The sequence below is a fragment of the Strix uralensis genome, chromosome 1 (assembly GCF_047716275.1).
Source record: "Strix uralensis isolate ZFMK-TIS-50842 chromosome 1, bStrUra1, whole genome shotgun sequence".
Lineage (NCBI taxonomy): Eukaryota > Metazoa > Chordata > Aves > Strigiformes > Strigidae > Strix > Strix uralensis.
The window spans coordinates 48,024,637-48,051,967 of record NC_133972.1 but is presented as its reverse complement, the minus strand read 5'-3'; the positions used below and the strand labels follow the sequence as shown (position 1 = coordinate 48,051,967).

At 42.6% G+C, this 27,331-nt stretch overlaps 1 protein-coding gene and 1 long non-coding RNA gene across 2 annotated transcripts in view; one reads left to right on the top strand and one right to left on the bottom strand.

Moving 5' to 3' along the window:
• Positions 1-3,012: 3,012 nt before the first annotated feature.
• Positions 3,013-10,251, bottom strand: LOC141953647 (uncharacterized). Its single transcript, XR_012631946.1, has 3 exons — positions 9,908-10,251; positions 7,905-9,350; positions 3,013-3,117 (listed from the first exon to the last, which is right to left on the bottom strand). It is a non-coding gene; the product is annotated as an uncharacterized LOC141953647 (long non-coding RNA).
• Positions 10,252-10,598: 347 nt separating this feature from the next.
• NMT2 (N-myristoyltransferase 2) overlaps positions 10,599-27,331 on the top strand; it is a 32,365-nt gene continuing 15,632 nt past the window's right edge. Inside the window, exons 1-3 of the mRNA XM_074865009.1 lie at positions 10,599-10,866; positions 18,615-18,750; positions 23,011-23,155. Coding sequence (XP_074721110.1) covers positions 10,757-10,866; positions 18,615-18,750; positions 23,011-23,155 — 391 coding nt within the window. The 5' untranslated portion in view covers positions 10,599-10,756. The remainder of the gene's footprint in view (positions 10,867-18,614; positions 18,751-23,010; positions 23,156-27,331) is intronic.

The window sequence follows — 27,331 nt, the reverse complement described above, 5'->3', positions numbered from 1 at the left end:
AACACAATGTGGGTATTTTGCAAATCTTCTTTAAAACAGCATTTTTTTAATTGCTGTGATATCACCAGCCATGTAATAGTTTGATTTTGCAGAATGAAATGTAATTATGAAATGTAATTCTCAGTATATCAAACACATCTGAGCCACATGTTAAATGAAATTTGAACAGAGGAACACAGATCAGATAATGGGTTAAGATTAGAATGTATCTATTGTACACATTTTGCCTAATCTTACACTCCAGTGACAAATTCTGTGTTTTAAATTTCAAAAACATACCGAGGAAGATACTTCGGTAAAATATGAAGAAATTTTGTGGCTTATATTTTGCAGTTGCACAGTGAAGCAAGTACCTATAAAGCTTCTAAAACATACAGAAAAAAGTATAACTTGAATAGGTCTTGGCATCAGCGGCTCCAAGTGATCTTAGTCCATGTAGAAGATAACTTAGAAAAGCAGTTGTTTTCTTATTTTTTGATGGCAAGTATTAATGGGGAAAAATGCAAAAGACTGTAATGACAAGTACAAAAGTAAGGAAAATATGTTGGACTTAAAAAAATACTAGGAACAGGTCTTCAATTAATCTATCAGCAATTCGGATTTTCAAATGGGTAATGAGTGAAAGAGTAAAGATAATTTTAAAATCTTAGGTTATATTATCCAAAGTCCATTTATATCATAGGGCCTATGAAATGTTAGGACTGTTGGGAGTTAATACACTCATTAAGAGTCCATTCACTTCATGGTTGTCCCCCAGCCCGCACTTTGTTCCTGTTGAAGTACTTGCTTCTCAAAGCTTATTAAACTGTCTGTAAAGCACCTTGACTTATTGTGATAATGACCTTTTATTATTTGATTAAGTGCTTTGTCAGGGTACCACCATGCTAAACCCTCTACAGATACAGGGAAAAAAGTGTTTTCTGCCTCGGAGCATTTGCAATCTAACATGTTACATCTACAAAATCGTGGTACTGAGCTTGGATGAACAGTTTACAAAGAAACCCCACCATTTGGAAATCGCTCATGATGCTTTTCTCTCTTACAGGAAGGATTAATTAGCCTTAGCAGAGTGAATTAAGCACTTTTGAAATACCTTGGCAGTATTTTCATTTTCTGCCCTTCCTTCTATCCATGAATGCTCCGGAGGACCAATTTTATCTCACTATCCGAAACCAACATGGTTGAAATTAGTAAGAAATCACATGTCCCATGTAGGGTTCAGCCTATAAAATAGTACAGGTGTAAATGAACAAGTGTTGGATTAGATATTTACTCTTTCTCTAGGAAGGTTCCTAGTGAACCAAAAAGACATTATTTTTTTTCTTAACCGAGAATTCATCTGAGGATTAAAAGTTGTTATAACACAGTACTTCTTAACCTAGCAATAGGCTTTAACCTGGGGCATGGGCCATGGTAGCAGCCATCCAGTACATCTTTGGACTTGGTTAAACAAGAATAATGTTAGTTTGCTTTTCTAAAATGAGCGGGCGACAGATAAGGGTTTTTTTAATCAGTGCTGCTGTTTGCGTCTCTTCAATGTTTGAAATTCTTAAGGTTGGGCTGTCTGCCACCTGGTGGTGAACTGTTTCTCCATCCATACTGTGAATAAAACAGTTTATAATTTCAATATAAGTACAGTTTATAACTTCAATAACACCAGTAGGCAGCTGGCAGAAGATCATCAGTTGTTTCATGGACCTGCTGTCAGCCCAAGTGTGGAGATCCGTGTCAGCTTGAGAGTCAGTGCCCAGCATCTTAGCTGGGTCAGTATTCAGCTTGTGACATTTCCAGCCAAATCAAAATGCATCATCACTGATGGCAGTGTAGTGTGTTCAGGTGCAAATGTGCCTGTTTTCTCTCACCTCGTGAATATCACCTTGGTTTTAGATTAAAATAAAGTTAAAACAATTTTAACTACGAATTGTTTCAAAAGTTGAGAAAAATAAGAGCAACTCAATTACTATTCTTTTCCTCTCTCCTTACAGAAAAATGTAAGCTGGCAGGTTTAGTGCTAACCTTACTCATATTTTTTTTATATATCTATATATATAAAAAGTATGCTCTATATGTGTGATATGATGATATAATCTATATCATGATATATATACACAATATTTTCATGATATGATATCTTCATATATGTCTAATATTTTCATTTGGAGGGTGCAAGCCATTTGGAATTGGAGCTTTGGGTAGATGATTGTGCAGCAGTCAAGTGCCATTTTCAGACTAGAGAGGCATCTTTTTATGTTACTTGTGTAATTCCAACTGGTAAACTGACACCAGGTACTGTCTTCTCTTTGACAGTAATAACAGAAAGGGTATGTAGTTCTTTTTAGCAATAATCCTCCGGTATCCACAGGTTATTAGCTTGCAAAATGTGGCACCTGGTCTATTATCACTTAACTCTGAAGTACTTCTTATTTATTGATGTGCTTTTCTTCTAGGGTAAACAGTGCCAGTTAGTATGTTTGATCATTAAATATCTCTTCTGCCTTGGAAGCTTACAGCTGCAGGGAAGGAAAAATGTGATGACAGCAGGGAGGTACAAATGAAACCCTTGTTTACAGTTTATTTTTGTAATTCTGGAAAGAAGGACTTTGTGCTCACATGACTGGAGATATGGACTCCTGAATAAACCCAACTGAGTGAGGAATGGTCCCTCCAGTTTTATATTATAAAGGTAGGAAATGGTGCTTGAAATACTGTGGGATGAGAAATCCCACTTTCAAAGGATTGGCTGGTCCTGCTGCAAGAGATGTTGGGCATCAAAGCTGGAAGACATTATTTCAAAGGGCTTCTGTTACAGGCACTGATTTTTAAAGGGGTTTGGTGGTTTAGTGGGTTGTAGGGAGTTTAGAAAAGCCTCAGGACCGTCTTCTCCCCAGCCCTCACCAGATTTTCACAAGCACGCTCCCAGCAGGTTGGCCCCTGAGCTTCTCCTCCCCCTGGGTAGAAAACTGTTACTGTCCTACTCTTATGCTGGAGCTTACAGCTCTGGCTGTGGCATATGCACCACAAGCTACTCCAGCTAGATTCTGTTCCCTACTCGTTTCTTCTGGAAGTTTTCCATCAATAAAGGAAGAGGCTGGAACCACATCTCAAACTCAGGGAAATCTGCAATGAAAAGAATAACACAGCAGGAGATTTGCCTACATACTACCCTTACCTACATGCTTAGGGCAGAGCCTTTCCCCCAGTGTCCCCTGTCCTTGGAGATGAGAGAGGTTGCAGGTTTTGGCTTCCCTCTTCCCTGTCTTCAGGGAATGCCCCTTCTATAAACCCAACCCCCTGATTCCACCTTCAGTTTTGTGCCATGCTGTGAGGCCAACATCGATGGGACATACAACATGACCTGCTCAATAAAGCTACTTTTAGGTGTTGGTAAGGGTGAGCTTTCTCAAGCTATCTGCCTCTTTGTGTCTGTGCCATTAGCTCTCTTCAATTTAACGTCTCATAATCCTGTATTAACACAAAAACAATGAGGGAAGCAGAATGCGATAGCCAAGTTCACCCATATAAGGAGTGTTTTGAGAGCTGGATTGGCCTTTTATGCCTTGAAATCAGCAAAGTATACCTACATAAATGTGTGTGTGTGTATGTACATGCATGTACGTGCACATGTATGTATATAAATACATTTAATATAAAAGCTGGCTTAAATGCTAGTTTCAGCATTTCAACACCAAGCAATTCCAAAGTAAAGGTCGCTCACCTAGGCTGACTGGAAGAACCAGCATAAGAGCTCATGCAAGCTTGTATTAATTAACTTAATTGTCCTTGTGGTCTGACATTGCAGGGTGAAAGCCATGCTTGGTGCTGAGTATGCTGTGCCTATGCCCCTGACTTCCATGAGATTTATTCACACTTGTCTACTAGCCTAGACCTGAGGTCTAAATTTTGTGATTAAGGCTTGTCTAATGTTTATATTTTAAGTACTTTACTCTTCAATTGTTGCAACATTTGACAGAGGCTTTTCTTTTGCAGAAAGTTGTAAAATTTTGAAGGGTAAAATCTTACTGTAAAAGCTCCAAAAATTTTGCATAGAAATGGAGGAGTTATAATAGAGTCTGATTTCCCATTTTCTTCATAGGGAAGACATTGTGTCCATGAGACACTTCTTAATTCCATGTAATTCTCCATGCGGTAGGTGTGCATCCGGAACAGTGCTGTTAATCTGCTTCTAACCACCCAAAAGGTATGCAGAACATTTGTTGGCATTATCCAGTTATCTAATTTGTAAGTTAATGGGATACTTCTAGTTGGAGCTTCCTACAGAACATTGGAAATAATTTTCTGTTGGCTGTCATGGAAATGTTGGAAATAAAGCCTCTACCCAGAAGTAACAACATACTATCCCTGAGAAGGTTGTCACCACAAGGAGCATTCTGTTCATCATACAATACTATTCTTACCCAAGGTCTGCCTGTCTTTAGACTGCAGTCTCCCAACACTGGAAGAGCACGTTTCCAAATAAAAGTGGTTTATGCTAATGGAAATAGGTAGTGAATACTAAAGTATTTGATAGACATACCATTTGTTTGGAGATAGGAGACTTGAAGGTTTCCTTCTCTGGGCCTGAACTTTGAGAACTGTCCTACTTAATATTCTCAAGGTTTCCAGACTCTAGTCTCCATTTCAGGGTGTCTAACAGTGTTAAAAATGCTAGGACAAACAGGACATGTAGGAACACCCTAATAGTTCTAGTCTATTACAAATGCTCTGAGAGTTGTAGTCAGGCTGTAGCCTCTTCACTCTAGCAGGAAAAAAGGTACATCTGTCACAGGAAAGAGTCCCTTTTTGTTTGGGGATAAAGAACTATCAGAAACAGACAAAAAGAAAACTCTGAAAAATTTCATTTTGGAAAAATACTGAAATGGTCAAGAGATGAAGAATAATTCATGTATCTATCACTTCCTCCATCCAGAATCGGGGAAAGAAAGCATCTTGGCTGTACCTGCAGCCTCCCTGCAAAGAGGAGGAAACAGCAGGTGCATTGATACAGGGGAACTGTAAAAGGTTGATGGGAGAACTGATTTAGGAGCTGACAGGAGTAAACTGGGTTGATCCAGAGATTGGATGTGCAGAAGTAATTGCTGAGTATTGGCCAGAGCTCCTGCATCACCGGTGTGAAAACCATCTTTGTCAATAAATGTGTCACTACTAATTCTCAGTCACATATATAGTTTGAGAAGGGTCTGAAAGAGTTAAAAAAAATAGACATGGAAATGCAAAATACATATATATATGAAAAAATAGACATAGAAATGCAAAATATATATATATGAAAAAATAGACATGGAAATGCAAAATATATCTGTAATAACCATTATTTAGGAGTCAGTTCTGATTATTAAATATATTTTAATGTAAAACATGATTTATTTATTTTTTACCTTTTTGGGCTAAAGACCCTAAGAACAGAGGAACTGCAGTGCTGCGACCAGTTTGAACCTGTGTTTGATCTAAGCCTGGTATCCTGCTTCCAACAATCATCAAAAACATATGCTTCAGAAAACTGGGGAAGAAATTTCTACTAGTAATAATAAAGCCACAGGATAAAAGTCTTCCTATCCTTATCACTTATACCCTTAAGCAGAAGGGTTTGTATTTATCATACACATTTTTTAATGCTATGGTATGTTTTCATTATGCATGTAAATGCCTAACCCTTTTTTAATGATGTATAGCCTACAGCCCTTGCCGATGCAGGCACCAGCATGGAGATGTAGATGCTTCAGTGCAAAAGGTAAGATGTAAAATAGAAGAGGTATAGTATGAGCTGCATTTTAAAACAGTATTCAACATAAAAAACTAAATGTCATAGTGCAGCAGAAAGAGTGGAAAGAGTGGGCTGTCCCCCAGTTTGAATGCTGCAGCCAATACAGGCCAGCAGCAAGTGGGCTGTGTGAGACAGGCAAGGCTGCAGCTCACCAAGTGTGGTATGCAGCGGGAGGCTAAGAAGACGTAAAGTGGGTGAGACAAACCATAAAGATCTGAGACATGATCTCACATGGATACATGTGTGCAACATATGGGATCACAAGCTCATTTCATTCCCTAACTATTTCTACCTCTTCTGTGAGCTGACAATTATATAGATATGTTTTGGTGCATTTGTTGCAGTGTATTTTGAATCTGTATTCTCTTACCCTGGCATCTCATTCAGGACTGGAGAAGGCAGTATTTAAATTCTCAGCATAAAGAGTAAGTAGCCAGTTAAAAAAATCATTGTGAGGTAGTACTAGTAGGCACTTATATGAAGCAAAGGCTAAACATAGCTATTTGGTCCATAACTTTTTTTTTTTTTTTTTAATATTTGTTAAGAAAATAAAGGAAACACTAACCTATTAGCTAATTTTCAAATTGGATCAGTTTTGCTTCCAATTTACAAGATTACAAAAAGTTCACACCAAGTTGTTTATTATTATTACATGCACTATCAAATCCATTTTAAATGATAAATGCCATGAATATTTCAAAGTGGTGTGTAAAGGTAGGAGCAGTCCTATGACTGCATGAAAATTTCAAGTACTTTTCTTCTGCAGTGTTTAATACTCAGAACACATAGATTAATCAGATGATGCCAGTAGTCTGAATGCTGTATTATATACCACTAGCTCACTGGGAGGTAATGAATATGTATCACTAGGCAGATAAACAGGTCTGGATTATGTCTGGCTCCTTGAGGGAAACTGGATCAGTGACTGGCTGGCTTTATTCAGCTGCAGAAGAGCAAAGAGAAGAAGGGTACGACCCTGACCACGTACTACACAGCCTCACTTGATGGTTCATCCAGCGGATGAGATCTCACAAAGCCCCATACAACCCTGGGAGTTAAGACTTCCCAATCCTCAGTATTTCTTACCGCCAAGCTTTGATGGCTCCTCCCTCGGTAGCCTAGGGTTCTTTTGAACTCATGTCAGCCACTGAAATGCCCAAAGTATTTGAGTGTTTGTAGGGCTTTGAGTCCTGGATTTTGCTGTGGGAATCAACTAGGAAAAAGTTAAACATGGTGACACCAAAGTCCATTTGTGGATCTGGGCCTTTACTCATATACTTATGTTCAAGGTGGCTCAAAGCCTCTCAGAATTGTAGGCACAAGTTAATTTTGTGTAGCCATGACACACCCATGACTGCATCTGTTATGGAATGCAGAGGAGAGACAGAACCTGGGAAGAGAAGTAGGATGTGGAAAGATCCAGAAAGCTGGGATTTATGGTGGTGTAGAGGGTACCCTGTACACTGGTCTGTTCCTCAGTGGCTGACAGTGGTGGGAGCAGCTAGGCAGTGCTACATCTGTAGTGTTTGATTGACCCTTCTTTCTTCCTTTCAATTTGTTGCCATAAGCAACTGGATATTTTGGCTACATCTAGCAGCAAACCTAGAGTTGCTACTAATGCTCTAAGGAGACCTATGAAAATAACCAACCAATCAATGAATAATTCATCAAATGCTGGAATGATTTTAATTGATTTCATGTTATGCTCTTTAGTATTAAGTGAAGTGTATTTCCTGATTAGGAAGTCTATTTCCCTTTGTTACTCATTTTTTAGCTTTTGTGTAAAATGCCTGTTCTTTCTTCTTTTTAATCTTCATAAAATAAAAGGCTTTTATCTTCCCTGTACATCTAGGAAGAGGTCTTTTTAATCAATTAAAACCAGTAAATTCACACCTTCACAAACACAGGCTTTTACCTGATAAGTTTAAAATGAAAGATTTCTGATAGCTTTTGATGGTCTGCTTAGGCTGGTGTGAGTGTGTGGGTTATGCCTGCATCACTTGTATGCCCTGTCTGGGGAGTTCCCGGACATACCCACCCGCAACAACAGAGCTCTTGGGAGTATAGATGCCCACAGACAGCCTGTTCAGGCACATCAGGTGTCATCCGTGCTGCTACTCACCTAGTGGTACATACTCCGTTAACTCACGGTGGTTGAGCATGTGGGGTCCTGAAATACAGGGGTACGTTTTTTCACCTTGCTGCTCTATTTTGGGAAGACATCTATACACGTGACAGCCAACATCTATCGAGTAGTGCAACTGCTGAGCAGTGTCTGTAGAGTGAATTGAAGCACTCTTGGAATCTGGCTGACAACTTCAGAAATGCGAAGCTACATCAGAAATCCTCAGTGCAGGACAGATGTATACCTCTTCCTTCCGGTCAACTTCTCTACTTGTGGTATAAGCAGAAGTCACATATCCATGAAACACAAAGCACAATTCAGTGGTGTCATCTGGCCTTGTAGCAGTCAAATCTGGAGTATAATCTCAGTTGTGCCTCTCAGGAGATAAACTGTAATATCCATAAGGATATTCCTCACGCATCCTATGAAGTCTAGAATAGTAGCCGTTCTGCAGCGATACTCCTCTTGATCCCCCTTCCAGGAAGACCTTCCAGCAGGGGACAGCAAGTGGTAGCTTGCTGGGAGGGATTCATATTACCTCCTTTATTATCACTGTGAACTGCAAGAAGAGTCAGGATCCAGGCTTCCTAAACTCCATTCATCTCAATGAAGTGAGGAAAATTATGGTAAAGGACAGAAGATGGTTAAACCCACAGTTTCTCCAAGACAGTGATTCAGTATAGATGTTTAGTCACTGACATACTGTTCTTCACTTTCTCCTACACATTATTATGAGGGGCAAAAAAATCATTAGTAATCACTGGAATAACTTCTCTCCAGGCTATGGGGCAGCTGTTCACAATTGGTTTTTGTTATTGAAAACTATTCACTATTGTGCCTTTGTTTTGAGATTTCCTTTCTCTCCTATACATTACAACTGAATGAGGGTTTACTTCTAAAGGTCATTTCAAACTGTGGTAACATGGTAGGCGCATTTCCCCTCTGAACTACAAAAACGGCTTGACACTGGGAGGTCATGCTTGTCCAAGTGTTAATTACAGACTCCATCAGTTTTGCAATAGTTGAGGGTAGGCCACCTGTCGAGAATTTTTTTCTTTCTGCCTTTATTCATTTGTGGAAGATCAACACCACTTTAACAATTTAGCCATATTCAGGAACAACTGCTGTTTTTAAAGATGTATGTGCTTTGTCACGGTTTATTTTATTTGGAATGTGCTGGTTGAATATTTTCTAGCCTTATTGATTTAGTACCCTTGAATTTTCCAGTCACCACAGCTAGTATTTCAAAACTGTCAAGACAGAAAATACCTGTCAGATGATGGAAGTCCAACATAGATTACAGTCACTGAAGATTTGACCGTAGTCATGAGACATCGGAGTGTACCATGATACAGCTGATAAACCCATACTCCCTCACCCATTCAGAATTGTGTTTCCCTCTGAGCTTTCACAGCAAAGCAGGAGGGGCTTCCACAAGTCCACCTGTGGCAGGAAACAAAGTTCAGTAATTATTTGATAGCACGAGGGCAGCACTTTGATACAACTGATTATGTGGTTAAACCAAGAGAATTTGGGAGGTAGCTCAGGAAAATTGTTATAGACAAAGTACAGCTGACAGGGTGACCTGGGCCTTGGATTTTTTATCATTACATTGTCTGCCTTTGACTCCTTAAGACTCTTACGCATTTGAATTACAAGTTCCTGTGGCAACTCGCATGTTGTAAAGGACCAAGTGCAGCGGGACACAGAGTGGCCCAGGGCTGGTGCCCAATATGCATAAGTTCAGAGTTTGCCCGTGAGGGTACAGCTGGAGGGACATCCAGCTGTCTTCTGCTTGGCCAGTGAGATCTTTTACTTGTCATCTGCAGTATCTGATAAGAGCAAAACATTACACCACCTTAAATCAAAAATAGCAAAAAGTAATCCAAATCACCACCTTAAATCAAAATGGGAGGAAGCATTATCATCCTTACATTAAATGACTTTCAAGAGGGCAGTGGGGATAAGGAGAAATTACAACTGATGCATACTATTCTTACGTTTTAATGTGATGTTTGGCAGCACTGCAAAACCAATCACTCAGAAATTCTGAATCTCGTCCAGAAATCTTGATATGACACTGGAAATCATGGGCGTTCAAATAATTAATACAAGTTGCTCTTTATTTGTCTTCCCGGGTTCAAACCACTACCATTCAACTCCAGTTTTTCTAGCATGGATCTTGTAGAAATACAAAAGGCTTCGGGAAAACAACAAGTCCTGTGAGAGCCGGTGGCCACGGCCGTGCAGGGGGACCGCCACGGCGGCCTCAGCAGCGTCTACCAGCGGCAACTTTGGCGTCGAAGCATTCATGGTGCGAGCAGGAAACACGGGCAGCCGGCAAAACGCGCCCCGATGCTGCCGAGGCCCGGCAGCCACCACCCCGCCGCGCGGGCCCCGCCGGCCTGCAGGCCCCGGCCCCACGGCGCCGGGACGGCCCCCGCCGGGCCTGCGCCTCGGGCCTCCCCCGGCGGCGGGGGGCAGCGCCCGGGCCGCGTGGGCCGCCCCGCGGGGCCCTGAGGCCCATGGAAGGCAGGGTTGGATGTCGGCTACCAGGGGGTGAGACGGGGGCCGGGCCCAGGGGCGGCCCCGCCCGGGTGTGAGGGGCAGGGCAGGACAGGGCAGGGCGCCGAGCCCCTGCGGCGCGGCGCGGCCCCGCCCCGGTCCCCCGCGGGGCGGCGGGGAGCGGCCGGGCAGCCCCAGCGGCCTCTGCCTCCTCCTCCTCCTCCTCCTCCGCCGGCACGGGGGAGGACAACAGCTAGAGGGAGCTCCTCCGGACTGCATCTGCCCGTGCGCCCCGGTTCCTTTCATAGGCTCCCCCGCCCCCTCCCCTCCCTCCTTCCCCCGTGATGGCGGAGGACAGCGAGTCTGCAGCCAGCCAGCAGAGCCTGGAGCTGGATGACCAGGACACCTGCGGCATAGACGGCGACAATGAGGAGGAGGCCGAGCACGCCAAGGGGTAGGGGCGCGGTGCGGGCCGGCCGGGCGGGCACAGCTCGGGGAGGCAGCCCCCGTGTCTGCCGCCGCGGCAGCAGTAGGGCTGGAGGTGCCGCTGCGCGGGCCGGGCCGGGCGGGCTGGGCTCTCCTTGCCGCCCAGAGCGGGCCCCGCGGCGGGGCGGGCAGCGGAGCGGAGGGAGTGCGAGGCGCGCTCCTGTCAGCCGGCGGGCGGGCGGCCTGCGCGGCACGGCCCGGCCCGGCGCTCCTCCGCGGCGCCTGCGCCTGTGCCGCCCGCGGCCGAGGGGGCCCCGCCAGCGGCACCCGCGCCCTCCTCCCGGGCCGCCCTCCGCCGCAGCCGGCGGCCGTGGGAGGACCCTGCTGCGCCGCGCGGCTCGGCACCCCTCGCCCCTCCGGGGGTGGCCTCCGCCGAAGGGAGAGGCGGGGGGCCGACCCCGGCCTGCGGAGGGGGGGACGGCGGGACAGGCGCTTCCCGCCGGACAGCGGCCTTAAAAGCGGGCCGTCAAGGGGAGGGTGAACCCTGTTTTGTTGTCTGTGCTTTTTCAGGATTTGGGGGTTTTTTTGGCCGTTGGGAGACCCCCGTGGTGGGTGACGGCGCTCCAGGGAAATGCCCCCGTGCTCCCTTACTTGTTTCGGTTGAGCGGCTCCCTCGGGGCAGCCTTTGCGGCGGGCACCCCCACACCCCCCCCGCTCCCCTCCCCGGCCAGGCAGCGCCTGTGTCCGTCTGTCCTGCGGACACTCCTCCTCAACGTCACCTATTGTCCAGAAGGAAACGTTACCTCAAAACCCACGCGCCGTGGAGAGTGGAGCGCGTGTTTGCCCACGGCGTCGGCCGGAGCGGACGCTGCTGTTGTGGTTGTAGTTCCTTCTCCGCTACCCTCGCGTCCCCGGTCTGCCCCCGCCGCCCTCTGCCTCCCGCCGCCGGGGGAGCCGGCAGGAACGCGGCGCTGGGCTGCGAACGGGCACAAGGTGCCGAGGGTCTGGCGTGCCCTGCGGCCGGGGGCTCGTGGGGCAGGGAGGTGTGAGGAACGTGTTTTTAAAATCGGCGTCATTTAAATTTACTTTTTGGAGGGGTTAGGAAACGTGATTGCAGAGAAAGCGCTTTGTCGTCGCAACTAGGAGTGGCTGGAGTACCCTAAAATAGAGCTCGGTTAATCTGTACACCGCCAGATCTCTTCCTCACGGATTTCTGATTCATCTGGTTGAGAGCCTTTCTGTAGGTGATTGATGTTTGAGGATGTACGCTGTTTGTCGTCTCCTGCCCCTAGCATTTGCTTGGCAACAAGCAGCTCTGCATCTTAAACGTGGCAAGAGAAATCTGAGAGATTTAGGGCTGACTTGTCTAAAAGGCAGGAAACGGGAAAACTTCAGTGTTTGCTGCTGTCGGTGTATTCATGGCGTGCACACTAAAACAGTTGTGTCTGTAGTAATATAAATCTGGGGTATTCAAAAGGGGCAAAATAGTGTTTGACTATCTCGGGGCTTTCGTTACGTTTGTTTGCGTAAATATGCCACAGTTGATGATTCCCAAATACGTAAAAGTAACACCAGTAAGAGCAGAGAATGATTATTTATTGCTCTTCGTAGGAGCCAACCTGACGTGCCAGGCAGGATTGTTTGATAGATGGGTGATACCTCTCTAGAATTCATTGTACCTTATTCCTACTCCAGTTTCCTCTTCTGTTTGCGTGCACAACCGAGCTGTAGCTGCCCTCTGCAGTGTAGCTAGGCTTGTGGCTCCGCGCGCGGGCTGCTGTGGCAGCGAGTGCAGAAGCAGTGTGTAAGAAGCAGCCGGGAAACAAAGAATTGCACTTTGGTGTTCTGAATTGCAGCTTGCTGCTCTGCTCCAGCATGGGTCTTGCTGAGCTCTGAGGGACAACAACCGCTGTGGCTGAGGGCTGTATGCCATTCTCCCCAAAACTTGTTTTTGTTGAATATCCTGAATGTATTTTAATGAGTATTTCAAACAACCTGTTTTATTCATCTTTGAATAAGAAACTGAATGCTTCTAAGTAATATGAAGTTTAAGTAAATTAGTGGTAGATCATTCCAGTAGAAAAAGCCCCTAAGTATTAGTATCAGTTTTCTGTCATGTTTCAGATGCATGAAGTCTAATACTGACATTTGAATTACTTTATTTTCTGTAGTCTTTGAGAATCTTGTTTGCTACTGTTTGTCTGCAGGCTGAAGTATTCAAACACGTTCCATCAAGTGAAAAGAAAAATTTTACATTATAGCAAACAGAAAGATCTGCTTTTGATCTGGGAGATTAACCCATGGTAGTAAGAGCCTAATTATTCCCTGTTTTCTCTTTGTCACAGTATATTAATTTTCGAGGTAGCTTTAAAGTTTGCTTTGAGCTTTTAGGGTAGGTTTTATCTACCAAGCCTTACTGCTTGAGGCTCTCTGTCAACTGACTTGCTAAATTCTGAATGGTCTCCATTGCTGCTGATCAGTATTTAATCTCATGGTATTTTAACCCTCACTTTTTTAGAAGGAGGTAGCGTATGTGTGACGTGTAAGACTAAATGAAGTTAATTTCAAGCTGTGTCTTGACATCTGAAAACAGGTCTTTATAATACTGACCACAAAATCCCATGGCTTGTATATATATGTATGACTTTGATTTTTTTTTTTTTAAATTTGCTATTTTTTTATCTGCTTGAGGACTGAATGACTGCAGCAGAAAATACCGCTTCATAGCTCTCAACTGTGCAAATGTCTTTGTCCTCTGTTTCTGCTCCTGTTTTTTAGATGCAGGATTATGTATGTTGTGTGAGTCATTGCTGTTCTTCTATTCTGTGTCTGCAGCTTGCTCCTGCTAGATGCATTATGCTGTATTTGTTCTGTTTCATAATAAAGTGTTGTTTACAAAGTAGCTTTGTTGGTGTGTATGTAGAAAAAATGTGTTTATTACACCTGAATCCATCCTGCTGAGCCTAGCTTTGTAAGGTCTCTTACTTAATTCTAAATAGCTCCTTATGCTCAATGGCGAGAAGGCTTTGGGCGTAGAACATTTAGTAAACAGATGAGGAAAAAGTATGACCTTTAAACAACTCTCCCCAACCCTCACAAATTATTTACTTTGATTGTTTTAGTAGTATACCCCTTTGATTATTGTTAAGTGGCAACTTTATAACCAGCACTACTTCTAGATTTAAAAAAAAAAAAAATTTTAAGGTACTGGAGGCAGTGCTCAGTTTTAGCAGGTGAGATTTACATCTTGGAGTACAGCCTTACAGACTTGAAGGGGGAGGCAGAGGAGACACAGAGCTTTGAGGAATATCTGTTGGGTTAGATTTTAAGGCATTGCTACTGGGTTGTCGTACTCAAAAAACTTTCATTTCTAAGTACTGAAATGTATGGAAATGCAATCTTTGTCCAGGGAGGTTGTTAGTAGTGGTAGTCTGTTAGTAAGTGGAACTTGAAGGACATAAGGCCTTCTGGTCAGGACCACCTTACTGTCTTGACGTGGTGGTAGTCTAATACAGCAATGGGAAAGCCCTTTGCATCTAAGCCTCCATTTTCTTTATGAACCAAGGACAGCCCTAGCATAAATAATACTAATTTGATATTTTTTGGAGTCTTGCCCATATACATGAGATCTGATTTTTGTGATCAAAAGGTCTCTATAATATCTTCAGAAATGTAGTTTTGCAACCTCACTTACAGTGAGAGAAAAAATACTGTGAAGACAAAAACCCCATACAGGCCTAGGCCTTTGCAGCTTAGAAATAAACATCTGAAGTACATGGTTGGTTTTAAATTTGAGAAATTACTAACTTAAAATTACCATTCCATGTAATTTAAAACAGATGTTGATATTACAAAAAGCTGTTTCTGCTAAAGCAGAATTTCGTGTCCAAAAAGGCAATTAAAATGGCACTGATGTCTATTCAGTGGGAGAGATACTCTCAAATCAAAACCAAGGGAGCCAAAACAGTTTGACCACCTGAGTAGGGTAACTGTCACGCTCCTCCTGATTCTTCCATCTCAGCTTTTCATGGTTTTGCTCAGAGCCCCACAAAGTAAGTTTCTCTGCCTTTGCCACACTCCTCCCCAAATGCAGTAAGTATCCCCATTTTTCAGTTTAAAAAAAAAAAAAAAAACATATGCAGGGAGAAGCAAAAGTCTTTTTTCACATTTATGCAAAACACCAGATGTGTGTACATAAGTGGAAAGGTATGTGGGTGGGATCATGGGCTTGCATTTGTAACTTGCAGACAAAATCATAGAACTGTGGGCCTATGTGACTGTCTCAGAGTCATATCCATAGCCTGTTTCTGTGGCAAGGTTAAGTCTTTTTGGGGCAGAATTAGGTCTTTTGACTCTTCTTTTGCCTCAGTTGAATTTGGATTTGCATGTTGCTTTTGTGCTGGCCTCACTTCTTTCTTATTCATCAGACTGACAAAACTGTCACTGTGGATGCAGTTAAAAATATCTTAGACCATGTCCATGCTTAGGTATACCTCAGCCTCAGTGTGTAGGCTCACCCTCCTGTCAGTAAAGTGCTCCTGGTATAAGCATGTCTCTACTAGACTGACACAGTCAAAATGCTGAATATTTTTCCTAGTATAACCATCCGTGGTCTGTGTGGTGGACTGGACTGGGACAGATGCGTTGACCTGTTGTGTGAAACGGTTACGTTTCCTGACGTGACAGGTAGATGTAGTGTCAACCTGAGTTGCATATCCTTTTACTGCTTCCCACGTGGGACCTGCGCTCTGAGTTGTGTCACTTTAACGGTTGCAGGGTAGTTCAGCAGAAGAGATTCAGGCTTAAAGGTCAGGTTTCATAGAAGTAGGAAACTCCCCCTCCCCTGCCCCCAGCTTCTAAGAGTCGAGATACATTTCATGGTGTCATCATATAGGCGTATCTGACCAGACAAAGAACTCAGATCTTAGCACACAAGAATGTTTAATTAAGAGAAGAGCTTTTAATAGGAGTCTTTGCTTTTAATCCTGTTACCTTTGCATATCCTTTGTGCTGTCACGTCAAGCATAATTACTGCAAGTTGAGCAACAAAGTTCCTCCCTTCCCAGCCATTCTCACTCCCAGTTTTAGAGCCTTTCGGTTCGTTTCATGGCAAAGTATGAGAAGGATGAGAAATCCGGAGATGTTTTGGTTTTGCTTTTGCCCTAATTTGCTTGGTATCTCTGGTTGTAACTTGTGTTGGACAAACCTGTTTACTCAATAGAAGTTTCTGTGTGCTGCCTGTTGCCAAATGTCTGGGTTGCAGGCGTGCCTAAATAGTTGAAGGACAAGTGGATCTCTCTTTAAATCCTCTTTTTACATTCTGTGGACTGTAACAGTAAAAAAAGACTGATCCAAGCAGGAGACTCTGCATAAATAACTGCACTGAATGGTCCCTGGGTAACCTGTCAGACAAAGATACCAGTATTTATTTTGCAAGAGACAGTGTGAAGGCTCTAAACCTGAAGGTCCTAAACCAAGGATGGGATTTCGGAAAATTTATACCAGATTAGTAGTTTTAAACACCGTGTATATTGTACAGCAATTTAGTCCTGTCTTCCCTCTTTCCCAGCTAAAAAATATGGATTTCTATATGAAAAAGACCTTGAGCTGGTCAATGAACAAACTAAGATTATCCTGGTAAAAGTACAGTTTAACTGGGGATAACATTAGTAAAGCTTGGCAAAGCTGCTTTTTCTCCATAGCTGCCAAACTTTTTTTTTTGAGTACAGTTGTTCATTATTTCACCAAACTAAATAAAACATTGACCCTGAGGTAATCTCAGTAAGCAGAATTCCCATGTGGTGTGATTTGGGCCAGCTTCTGCTGAAAGGCAAGAAGACAAGTGAGCTGCACCGATGTGACTCAGGGCTCGGTGCCTGCTGAGGGCGTCTGTTCAAGAACGGTGTTTGCTGAAACTCCTAGTAGACTTATGTTCAACACAAAAGCCCTTGGGAGTTAGCTCAAGGACACAGTGGCATCGTTTGCTGTGTGCGAGATACTAGAGGAAAAGGTGAAAGTTTGTGGACAGTTCAAGAAAGTAGAAGAGCACCTCATTAAACGAGTCTTAGCAAAGGTGAAATTGCTTCCCCCAGTATTTTTATCTCAGTTGTGCAAGAGGTGGTAAAGTCCTAGGTCTTGTACACATTTGGGTTTTCACTCTGTCATATTTATAACCTCTTGCTAGGCCTCTGGGTCTGTTCTGTGTTTAAATTCTGTACAAAATGTCAGCTTGGTATACAGGCCTTCAAATAGATTTAAATTTGATTATTTTAAGCTGAGAGTATGGAAATTGTTAACAGGATCGTCTAGGTGATAAGGCAGTATCTTCATTCTGCAACAGAAAATTTTCTCCTTGCCTCACTTCTACAACTCCACCTTTTGTTTCTGCAGACTTCTAGTAGATACTACAAATTCTCTCTCCTGTGAGAGTGTTCGGTCTGCTACACCGGTGTCCATTGAGTAACTCCTTGGTCTGAGTTAGCATCCCAGAGGGTGTAACTGTGAATGTTAAGGACTTCTCGGAGTTGATCCTTCAGTTCGGGGTATTCTACAGAGCAGTAATGATCGCACAAAAATGAGTCTTTGTTTGGTTGCATGTTTGATTAATTGCAGGCTTTTGGCCTCCCAGTTGGACATTTGGGTGTTTTCTTGCGGACTTCAGCTCTGACAAGGTGTAGATGCTATATACTGCTGGGCACTGTAATCTTGAAAGTGAGCATGATACAGTGAATAACATGCCCCTTGCAGACACGTTGATCTTAATAACTTTAGTTACGTTGTTCCGAGTTCTTCTTTTGGTTTGCCAGTATCATATCTGGTTTTTCTCCCCTCCAGAATTAAAATAAAGAATTGTTTGTTGCATTGACTTTTTTATTTTCCAGTGAAAAATACCCAAGCCCCTCAAACCCCAATATCTGTCTTGAGCTGCATTATGTACATATGATTTTGCTGGGAAATTAACCTCGTGAATAGGATTCAGTGTTAACTGACTCACTGCCTGCTTATTTGCCTTCTGTCTGAGAGTTGCCAACACTTCCCACATTTGCAAATTCTAATCTAATCTTGATTCTATATCTTGATTATTTGTCAAATTAGAATCCCCTTAAAGAAGAAAGGAGTTGTATTATCAATAGTCAAAATATGACAGAATCTGCAAGTGCAATATATACTTTGTTGGGGTTTTTTTTAATTAGTTGACCCTGTTGTACTTACTGTTTTAAAGCACAAATACTTGTTTAGTTTTGTGTTGTTTCTTACTGAGATTTCAGCAAAACTTTCATCACTACGTAAATTAGAAACAAAATTTTTGTTTGGATTCTTCTCAAATCCCGATGTGCCCGATGGTTGAGCATGAAGGGGAAAAGATACTGGGCCACTAATAGTTGCAAAATTTCCAAGGAGGTTACCTTCCTCAGTTCCTGCACTTTCCCAAGTTCCTCCAAACTCTCTTGAATTTGGTTGTTTCATGTTTATGCTGGGTAATAGCCTGAAGAGCACTGGCTGTTCTAGAGCGCCACAATTTGACACTAGTGTGTCAAAACGCCTGCTTGTGCTAGGGTCTGAGTATAAAACAAATTAGAAAGCACTCGCAGGAAGTTTTTCATCAATGCTCCATTTTCCCCCTTCCTTCCTTTTCCCTGCCTTTTCTACACATTCTAACTGCTGTTAGATTTTGCATATTAAAATGCTGATTTTTCCATATTTAACTTTTTTTGAATTTTAAGCTTGGTGGTATTGATTTTTTTTCTCATTGCACATTCTCTGAATCTCTGGCAGAAGTCCTGGAGGGGATTTGGGAGCGAAGAAGAAGAAAAAGAAGCAGAAGAGAAAAAAGGAGAAACCAAATTCTGGAGGCACCAAATCAGATTCTGCATCTGACTCCCAGGAGATTAAAATTCAACAGCCTTCAAAAGTGAGAGCCTGGTTCTGTTTTAATTTGTGCTTGCTTTATAATTTAATTTTAATTTGTGCATTGCTTTTTGTAAAAGCAACTTGGTGGTTCTGCCATAACACATCAGAATTAAGCAAATGGTTACTGTCCTGAATAGAGACAGAAGCAAGGTAAGACCTGGTGTTTGCAGACTGTGTGAAGTTAGCTGGAGAGTTGTCATCATTGCCACAGTGGTGGTGTACTCTAAGAAAAGCAGAGGAGGAGGTGTTTTGTCTTTTCCAGCAGTTAGAACTCAGGCTAGTGACAGCTTTGTCGCAAGGAATCTTAATCTGCAGTGGTGATGCTTTTAAATAGATTTTGTGTTTGATGAATTGCCTTTAGCCACCATCTGACTTGGCTTAGTGCAGTTTCAGTTACTTGTACAGCCAAATGCTATCTCATGGCGAGCATCAGCAGTAGGAGGGAAGGTGTACCTCCTGTGCTAACCAGAGTCTTATTTGGGCAAACAAGCACCACCATGTCATCTTACATAAAATGTGGTAATCTCTAACATGGAGATCCAGACTGAAGAAATGTTTTGCCACCTGAGAGCCCTCCACTGTAAATAAGAATGCACAGTTACGTGAGGGGATGTACAATCTTTGTGGGCTTTGTGATAAAATAGCATTGTCTGTGTGCTTTTGACTACCATGTTCTGAATGAATGGTGAATAATGTGACATGGTGGCCTTTTAACATATGGTTTTTATCTCGAGAGAGATCTGAGCCTGAGAACTGAAGTTTATAACATGATGATAAGAAAGTTTATGGACCATTGAGCGTGTTGAAATAGTTATATTTGATTTATCAGATTAATGTGGAGGAAGTTACACCATTGTACCAGTAGTACTATTCATCCTGTAAGATTTGTCAAGTACATTGTGGCTACCAACTAATTTTAGGGAAAAAAGTTGTGTTCTGGCTCATTAACATACCGATAGATTTTGTGTTGTCCCTTTAGATCTTCTCTGTGTCACCCCCATTGCTTTGAATGGGCACGTGGGGCACAGGGGACATTTTAAAATATGTACAGAGATGTTAAGTACTTTCTGATCTTGCCACATGTTTTGATACTGTGTTTCTATAAAGCATGTGGCATGAATTGCTAATGCAAGATGACTGTTTGCAAGCGATAACCAAGTAACCTCAAACTCTTTTACAACTGGACCATGATCACAGAATAATTTAGATTGGAAGGGACCTCTGGAGGTCTTTCGACCAACCTCCTGCTTAGGGCAGATCCAACTAGATCAGTGTGCTTAGGCCTAGATCAGGTTGTTTGGTCTCCAAGGATGTTGTTTCTTGTCCTATCGTTATGCTCCTCTGAAAAGACTTGGCTCAGTTTTCTTTACATCCTCCCATTAGGCAGCAATAAGATTTCTCCTACTCCCTTAACCTTCTCTTCTTAAGACTGAACAAAGCAAGGTCTCATCTTTTCCTTGTATGTCATGTGCTTCAGACCCCCACTCGTCTTGGTGGCCCTTCATTGAACTCACTCCATTATGTCAATGTTTTCTTTGTAATAGGGAACCCAAAACTCTGAGAGGTGATCTGGGGTGCCAGATAAAGGGGAAGACTTGCTGGCCAGTCTTACTGGTACAACCCATCATGCAGCTGTCCTTCTTTGCTGGCCAGCAAACTGCTGGCTCATGTTCATTGCTTTGCCCACCAGGCTCTCCCAGTTCTTTTCTGCAAAGCTGCTTCCTAGCCAGTCCATGCCAGCCTCTGCCATTGCATGTGCTTTTTCTGTCCCAGATGCAGGACTTTGCGTTTGCCTTTGTCAAACTTCATGAAGTTTCTGTTTCCAGCCTGTCAGAGTAGCTTTGAATAGCAGCTCTGCAGTCCAGCATATTAACCATTCTTCCCAACTAGGTATCATCTATGAACTTGCAGAGAAAGCACGCTTTGTCACATCCAGATTATTAAACAGTATTGACCGCTGAGTTCTCAAAATCCTCCCCCTTGCCTTCTTGAAGATGGATGTGACATCTCCCTTTTTCCAGTCGTAAGAAACCTCCACCAATTGCTATAACCTTTTAAACTTGATAGATTCTAGTTGTGGTAACATCAGCCAGCTCCCTCAGTATGCTCAGATGCATGCGGTCTGTTCTTAGGGACCTGTGCATGATTAGTTTCCGAAGTGATCCCTAACTTTCCCTCTGCCGTGGTTAATGGGTGTCTCACAGACTGTGCTACAAGGATCAGGGACATCAAAGGTCTGAGGTCAGATCTTGTCATCAAAACTGAGACAAAAAGAGCATTGTATACCTCAGCCCTGTTGCATTACAGTGCCATTTCGTGCTGTGAGGAGATACTTCTCCTAAACTGAAATTAAACAAAGTCACTATTGTTGCTAATTCATGTGAAGTTCTGTGTAGGTTTTTCTTGCTTTCCATTAAAGGAAATCAAAAAGGATTGAAATTTAATAACTTAGCCAGGCTGATCTCTGAATATTTTGAAAGGAAATGAGATTCCTCCTGATGTCCCTAGCCATGTTGTATTTAGTACCAGAACATGACCTTTTACTTCATATGTGCTAGTAAGATCATTTTAGAACCTAGGATCTTTTTTCTGATTTTCTGTTTTCTTCTTCCTAATGTAGAAAAAACATTAGAGACTTAAAATAAATGTACAAAATAAATTACAGTATGTTAGTGTTTATGTATGATTTCATAATGTACTGATAAGATTCCAGAATTTATCTAGTGGCATTAGAAGTATTTGTATCAGGCCACAGCGTGTAATAGACAAATTGATTTTTATTTGAGAAAAGTAACTTATGTCACTGTAATCCGGATCTAGAAATAGGGGGTTTTTTTTATGCTGCAATAGTGTTGCTCTAAAATGTGTAAATATGTTAATTCATAACTAGTCAGATGACAGGTGTTTAAAGCATGCTCACAGGTAACATTTTGCAATACTTAAATTAATGAAAGAAATTGCATAATGTTTAGAGAGTACAAGTTTTTATTATAAATAGAAAATGATGCCCTGCTTGAGCTACAGGCAGGGAGATCTGCTCCTTTTCTGACTGGGGATACAAGAGGCAGATGCCCATCCAAATGAAGCTTTACATCATAATTACATGTAACTTACGGTGGTTTTTCAACACGTGAATCCTAGAAAGAAAGTGAAATACAGAAATAGTGATCCACTGATATTCAGTAAAAAAAACATCTGGCTTGAAATCGATGCAGAATTGCTTAAAATTTTCCAGTGCATTTGAGACTATTCCTTCAAATGTATTTATTGCACTGCAGTCTGGGAAAACCTGGGTATAAGCATGCTGTTAGTATGTCTCAGAACAGGACTTACCACTTGGGAGATAACAAGGCAAAACAAATAAATAGACTAAAAAAGAGAAAAATCCCTTTAGATTTAGAAGTCTGTTACCATTATTCATCTATACTTTCCTATGCAGGTGAAATTCTCATTCCAGTTACACTTACTCAGAGTGATCAAAAGTGACAGTTTAAGAGCTCAGTTTAGAAATGCTTAGCCTTAGGTTTTATGCTTTTCAAATAACTTTTCTGTAAAGATTTTTTCAACTTTTAAGTTGAAAGTTGGTTTATTTTATGTCTGTCTGCTTCTATCAGTTAAAATTCTCTTTAGTTGTGAGTGTTGGCACAGTTGGTGTTAGTGGCAAGATGGTTAGCTCCTACATATGATACTATGCAGAAAGTACCTGATACAATAATTGCAAGCTAATAGAAGACAGATACAATACAACTAAGGTTAAAAAGTGGGTATTTGTAGCAATACAGCATACCTGAAATACTGGACCGTAGTGAATTTAAATATTACTTTATATTGTATGTGTAAAGTAGAACTTCAAAAATCTCTGTGTGTCTCTGGTATCTTTAGATTGTTAGATATCTAAGCTGATCTGATTTTTGCTGTTTTACTCTATTTTACCAAGTGAGGGGTGGGGCAGGGAATATAAGAAGCACTTTATTGTGATACTGGTATCCTGCCTTAATGCTGCAGTATTTGTGTTAAAAATGCTGAAGTTTCATGGTTAAATGCAAGTGCTACTCAAAACTATTAAGTATTTTGTGAAGTTGCTCCTCTGTTGCCCACCTAACTTTCCACCCTCCTGCCTCTGAAGGTTATACTTAAACTAACCATGATGAGAAGAGTACATGAAAGAACACCTAACAGTAAAATAAATTAGTATGTTTGAACAATTGTTCAAAGTAAACATACTGAATAAGCTTCCTCTTCCTTTTGTCTCTGTGTGCAGAATCCAGCCATTCCAATGCAGAAGCTTCAAGACATCCAGAGAGCAATGGAGCTGCTCTCTGCATGCCAAGGCCCAGCAAAGAATATTGATGAGGCTACCAAACGTAAATACCAGTTTTGGGATACACAACCTGTACCTAAACTTAGTAAGTTTAACTGGACCCGGCCATAAGATCTGTCCTTACTGACCACTAAACAAATGTGTGCCAGCTGTGTGGCATGTTCTCTAGAATGAGTATGAAGTTGGACTGTGTGCAGTAGAGATTCTTCATCTTTAGTTTATCTGGAATTCTTGATGTTCTTTAGGAAAGCACTTGCCCTTCTCCCTAGTGATGTGCAACAAAATACAGTGTTAATCTGATTAACGTTTTCTATAAAAATGGGACATGCTATTGAAATAGCATTCCTTTGTATATTTTAGGTCTGAACTCTTGAACAACAGAAAGTAGAAGTCTTTTCCACTTCAGGGAAAATAAGAACTCTTTTAAGTGGTAACAAAGAGTAAACTTTGATTTTATTTTATTTTTTTATTCCTTTTCCCCTTTTTTTTTTTTTAAATGTATAGATTTGCTATCACAGAGATAATGCCTCTCCTGGTGGAGGTTACACTGTTTTCAGGCAGCTTTAAGTGGATAATGGTGCTTCTCTCATGCATGAAGACTTTTACTGCTGTATGTTCACATGCTTCTTCCACAATGTACACTGCCTTGAAAACATGCTTTTCAGAGTCTGTTCTCTGTTCTTGGTACCAAGTGAGATGGTGAGGTGACCTCTCCTTGCCTTTAATTCTGTAAGGAATTCGGCAGATTACTTTTTATACTGATCTGATCCCTGATAACACAGTTGGTAAATCTTAGTCTTTGTTGGAGAAGATACTTGCTGACTCTTGCTTTTTCTGAATTGCTTTCTGAACCTTCTTCCCCCTTCAGTATCTTCAAGTTAAGCAGTAGCAGCTCTTCAGTGCCAATGAAACTTGGGGACCCCACAAGTAAAGCAGTCTCAGGGCAATAGCTGTCATTGTTCTGTTCTGCAGGTTTCTCTCCATGGCATTGGAGACTGTTGTAGAATAAGCAGAAATAAGGTAGAGTCTAAAGCACAGGAGCACTTTGCGTGCTCTGTCTCCACAGGACAGCATTTCACATTAATCCATTTCTATAGCTTAATCCGTGGTGATCTCATTTCTCCCTGACTTCTTTGCATAGAGAAGTCCAGAGCAGAGTCCCTGGATTTAGTTATTTTCCACTGGATTGAACTGACCTGCCCTGGCTCTTCTCCGTACAAACTGTATCCAGATACCTCTGTAAACTAGTGGTAGTAATTGTCACAGTAATCTTGCCTACATGGAGGAAGAGCCTAGCTGAAATAAGTTGATGTGTCAATCAAAAAATACTTTGGCCATAACGAAGCTTTTTCAGAGCTAGTTCAGGTGTCTGCACAGCAGTTCCAGGACTTCAGTTCAGGTTAGTCAATATATCTTACATCACTTCTATAGGGATGAGAGTCTGTCATTTGCCAGCCTAAAAGGACCAATGCATTGGCTCTAAAAATTAATTGTTAGTGTTGTTGACTAGAAATATGCTTTGATGAATTCACCTGGCAGAGTTTTTGTTCCACAGTGTTTATGAATTGCTTTTTGATCCCGTTGATTATTTTTTTTTTTTTAAGCTTTATCTGCTGAATGAACATATTGGGAAGTCCTCACTATTTGATATGCTGGATATGTTTAAGTGGAAAAAAAAAGTCTGTTGTTTCAAGAAATAGCTGTAGGGATCTTTGCATTAAATACTTCTGCCTTCTAGTTAAGGTTGTTAGCAGGAGGTCCTCTAGTTAGGCCAAGTCTGCCATGTAGTGGCAGTAATGTGTAGGCTGTTGATCCTTTCCAGAGTTTGCGAAAAGATGCTGGTAATGATGACATTCCAAACTGGAGAGCAGGCCATAACTATTTGTCAGGATTGCACGTCACTTGGGAAAAGTTCATACTACAAAGGAACATTTGACTGTCTAGAGCCTGATGGTGATGATAGGATTGAGTGTTTATGGGTAAGTGTCGTAGTTTAAAGTGTATTAACATCAGTATATTATCAACATTCTTCTCATACCATATCCCATACTGAATCCAAAACACAGCACTATTCTCGCTACTTAGAAGAAAAAATTAGCTCTATCCCAACCAAAACCACAGTATGAAACAGGGGGAAGGCCAGCAAGGCAGATATCATAGTGGGAATCTGTTATAGACCAACCAACCAAGATGACAGGGCAGACAAAATATTCTGTAAGCAGCTGGGACAAGTCTCACAATCACTAGCACTAGCCCTTGTTCTCATGGGGGACTTCAATTTACCAGATGTCTGCTGGAAATACAATACAGCAGAGAGGAAACAGTTTAGGAGGTTCCTGGAGTGTGTGGAAGATAACTTCCTGACACAGCTGGTGAGTGAGCCAACTAGGGAAGGTGCCCCGTTGCACCTGTTGTTTGAGAACAGAGAAGGACTTGTGGGTGATGTGATGGCTGGAGGCCACCTTGGGCATAGCAATCATGAAATGATAGACTTTTCAATTCTTGGAGAAGTAAGGAGGGGTTAGCAGAACCACCACCTTGGACTTCTGGAGGGCAGACTTTGGCCTGTTTAGGAGCCTGGTTGACAAAGTCCCTTGGGAGGCAGTCCTGAAGGGCAAAGGAGTCCAGGAAGGCTGGACATTCTTCAAGAAGGAAATCTTAAAGGGGCAAGAGCAGGCTGTCCCCACGTGCCAAAAGATGAGCTGGCAGGGAAGAAGACTGGCCTGGCTGAACAGAGAGCTTTGGCTGCAGCTCCGGTCAAAAAAGGAGAGTTTATGTCCTTTGGAAGAAGGGGCAGGCAACTCAGAGGACTACAAGGATGTTGTGAGGTTATGCGGGGAGAAAATTAGAAGAGCCAAAGTCCAATCTAGAACTTAATCTGGCTACTGCTTTAAAACACAATAAAAAATGTTTTTATAAATACAGTAGCAACAAAAGGAAGGCTAAGGAGAATCTCCATCCTTTATTGGATGTGGGTAGAAACATAGTGACAAAGGGTGAGGAAAAGGCTGAGGTATTTCATGCCTTCTTTGCCTCAGTCTTTAATAGTAAGACCAGTTATTTTCTAGGTGCCCAGCCCCCTGAGCTGGAAGTCAGGGATCGGAAGCAGAATGAAGCCACCATAATCCAAGGGGAAATGGTTAGCGACCTGCTGCACCACTTAGACACACACAAGACTATGGGGCTGGATGGGATCTACCCCAGGGTACTGAGGGAGCTGGCAGAAGTGCTCACCAAGCCACTTTCAGTCATTTGTCAGCAGTCCTGGCTAACCGGGGAGGTTCCAGTTGACTGGAAGTTGGCAAATGTGATGCCCATCTACAAGAAGGGCCAGAAGGAGGATCTGGGGAACTACAGGCCTGTCAGTCTGACCTTGGTGCTGGGGAAGGTTGTGGAGCAGATCATCTTGAGTGCTGTCACGCAGCATGTACAGGACAACCAGGTGATCAGGCCCAGTCAGCCTGGGTTTATGAAAGACAGGTCCTGCTGGACTAACCTGATCTCCTTCTGTGACAACGTGACCTGCTTACTGGATGAGGGAAAGGCTGTGGATGTTGTCTGCCTACACCATTTTCCACAGCATTCTCCTGGACAAACTGGCTTCTCATGGCTTGGATGGATGTACTCTTCGCTGGGTAAAATACTGGCTGGATGGCCAGGCCCAAAGGGTTGTGGTGAATGGAGTTAAATCCAGCTGGTGACCGGTCACAAGTGGTGTTCCTCAGGGCTCAGTATTGGGGCCATATCTTTATCAGTGATCTGGACAAGGGGATCAAGTGCACCCTCAGTAAGTTGGCAGACAATAACAAGTTGGGTGGGAGTGTTGATCTGCTTGAGGACAGAAAGGCTCTACAGAGAGATCTGGACAGGCTGGATTGATGGGCCCAGGCCAACTGTGTGAGGTTCAACAAGACGAGTGCTGGATCCTGCACTTGGGTCACAACAACCCCATGCAATGCTGCAGGCTTGGAGAGGAGCAGCTGGAAAACTGCCCAGTGAAAAAGGACCTGGCGGTTATGGTTGACAGCCAGATGAATATGAGCCACCAGTGTGCCCGGGTGGCCAGGAAGACCAATAGCATCCTGGCTTTTATCAGACATAGTGTGGCCAGCAGGACTAGGGAAGTGATCGTCCCCCTGTACTTGGCGCTGGTGAGGCTACACCTCGATTACTGTGTTCAGTTTTGGGCTCCTCACTACAAGAAAGACATTGAGGTGCTGGAGCATGTCCAGAGAAGAGCGACAAAGCTGGTGAAGGGTCT